The sequence below is a fragment of the Emiliania huxleyi genome (genome assembly GCF_000372725.1).
Source record: "Emiliania huxleyi CCMP1516 unplaced genomic scaffold EMIHUscaffold_5734, whole genome shotgun sequence".
Lineage (NCBI taxonomy): Eukaryota > Haptophyta > Isochrysidales > Noelaerhabdaceae > Emiliania > Emiliania huxleyi.
In genome coordinates, this window is record NW_005197693.1 from 1 (window position 1) to 1535 (window position 1535).

The following is a 1535-nucleotide window of genomic DNA, read 5'->3' on the forward strand; positions in this document are numbered from 1 at the left end:
TTAACAGTGTGCTCGGTGCATGTTTGGCAGCCCTACGTGCTACGTACGCACATCCTTGATTGAGAGTGGGTGGGCGCAGCAGGCCTCCCCCTGCCGCTGTGTCGGTTCATCGTGAGTGACAAGTAGAGGAGAAGACGAAACACAGACAAGAGTGAAGAGAGCGAGAGCTTGGCACGTCGCACGGCGAATCGCGCGCTTCGTTCTCTCGAATCTGGGCGGGCGTCAGAGGCCGCGCCCGATTTTTTCTTTTGGAAACATCCAGAGGGGGAAAGCCAAGCCATCACTGACCGCCAAGGTCTGACCGCCCGCCTCTCTCCTCCCACCCACGCGCGGGCGCGCGGGGCGGGCGGGCAGAGCGCGCGGCTGCGCGCCTGGGCGGGCGTCCGCGCCACCCGCCCCCGGCCCGGCCCGCCGCGTCCGCGCCCGCCCGCGACCCCCCGCAGGCGCGCGCGCGCGCAGGCGACGCGTTCCTTCACCCGTCCGCCCCTCTCCCCCCGCAGGACAGCCATGCAGATCTTCGTCAAGACGCTGACCGGCAAGACCATCACGCTCGAGGTCGAGCCGTCCGACTCGATTGACAACGTCAAGGCCAAGATCCAGGACAAGGAGGGCATCCCGCCCGACCAGCAGCGCCTCATCTTCGCGGGCAAGCAGCTCGAGGACGGCCGCACCCTCTCGGACTACAACATCCAGAAGGAGTCGACGCTGCACCTGGTGCTCCGCCTGCGCGGCGGCATGCAGATCTTCGTCAAGACGCTGACGGGCAAGACCATCACGCTCGAGGTCGAGCCGTCCGACTCGATCGACAACGTCAAGGCCAAGATCCAGGACAAGGAGGGCATCCCGCCCGACCAGCAGCGCCTCATCTTCGCGGGCAAGCAGCTCGAGGACGGCCGCACCCTCTCGGACTACAACATCCAGAAGGAGTCGACGCTGCACCTGGTGCTCCGCCTGCGCGGCGGCATGCAGATCTTCGTCAAGACGCTGACCGGCAAGACCATCACGCTCGAGGTCGAGCCGTCCGACTCGATTGACAACGTCAAGGCCAAGATCCAGGACAAGGAGGGCATCCCGCCCGACCAGCAGCGCCTCATCTTCGCGGGCAAGCAGCTCGAGGACGGCCGCACCCTCTCGGACTACAACATCCAGAAGGAGTCGACGCTGCACCTGGTGCTCCGCCTGCGCGGCGGCATGCAGATCTTCGTCAAGACGCTGACCGGCAAGACCATCACGCTCGAGGTCGAGCCGTCCGACTCGATTGACAACGTCAAGGCCAAGATCCAGGACAAGGAGGGCATCCCGCCCGACCAGCAGCGCCTCATCTTCGCGGGCAAGCAGCTCGAGGACGGCCGCACCCTCTCGGACTACAACATCCAGAAGGAGTCGACGCTGCACCTGGTGCTCCGCCTGCGCGGCGGCGCGTGAGCGCGCTCCCGCCCCTCTCCTCTGCCCATTGATCAATGGGCTTTGTTGACCGCCAGGCCCGAAAGAGCGGAAGTGCCCGCCCCTCATAGTTGGGCGAGCGTGACTGGTGC

At 65.9% G+C, this 1535-nt stretch overlaps 1 protein-coding gene across 1 annotated transcript; it reads left to right on the top strand.

Moving 5' to 3' along the window:
* Window positions 1-270: 270 nt before the first annotated feature.
* Window positions 271-1535, top strand: EMIHUDRAFT_374268 (hypothetical protein). The gene has a single exon (XM_005764902.1). It carries the CDS (start codon window positions 508-510, stop codon window positions 1423-1425), a length of 918 nt encoding a protein of 305 aa, XP_005764959.1. The 5' UTR covers window positions 271-507; the 3' UTR covers window positions 1426-1535.

Excerpts from the sequence above, each read along its gene's own strand:
- EMIHUDRAFT_374268 (XM_005764902.1), top strand. The coding sequence starts at position 508 with ATGCAGATCTTCGTCAAGACGCTGACCGGCAAGACCATCACGCTCGAG.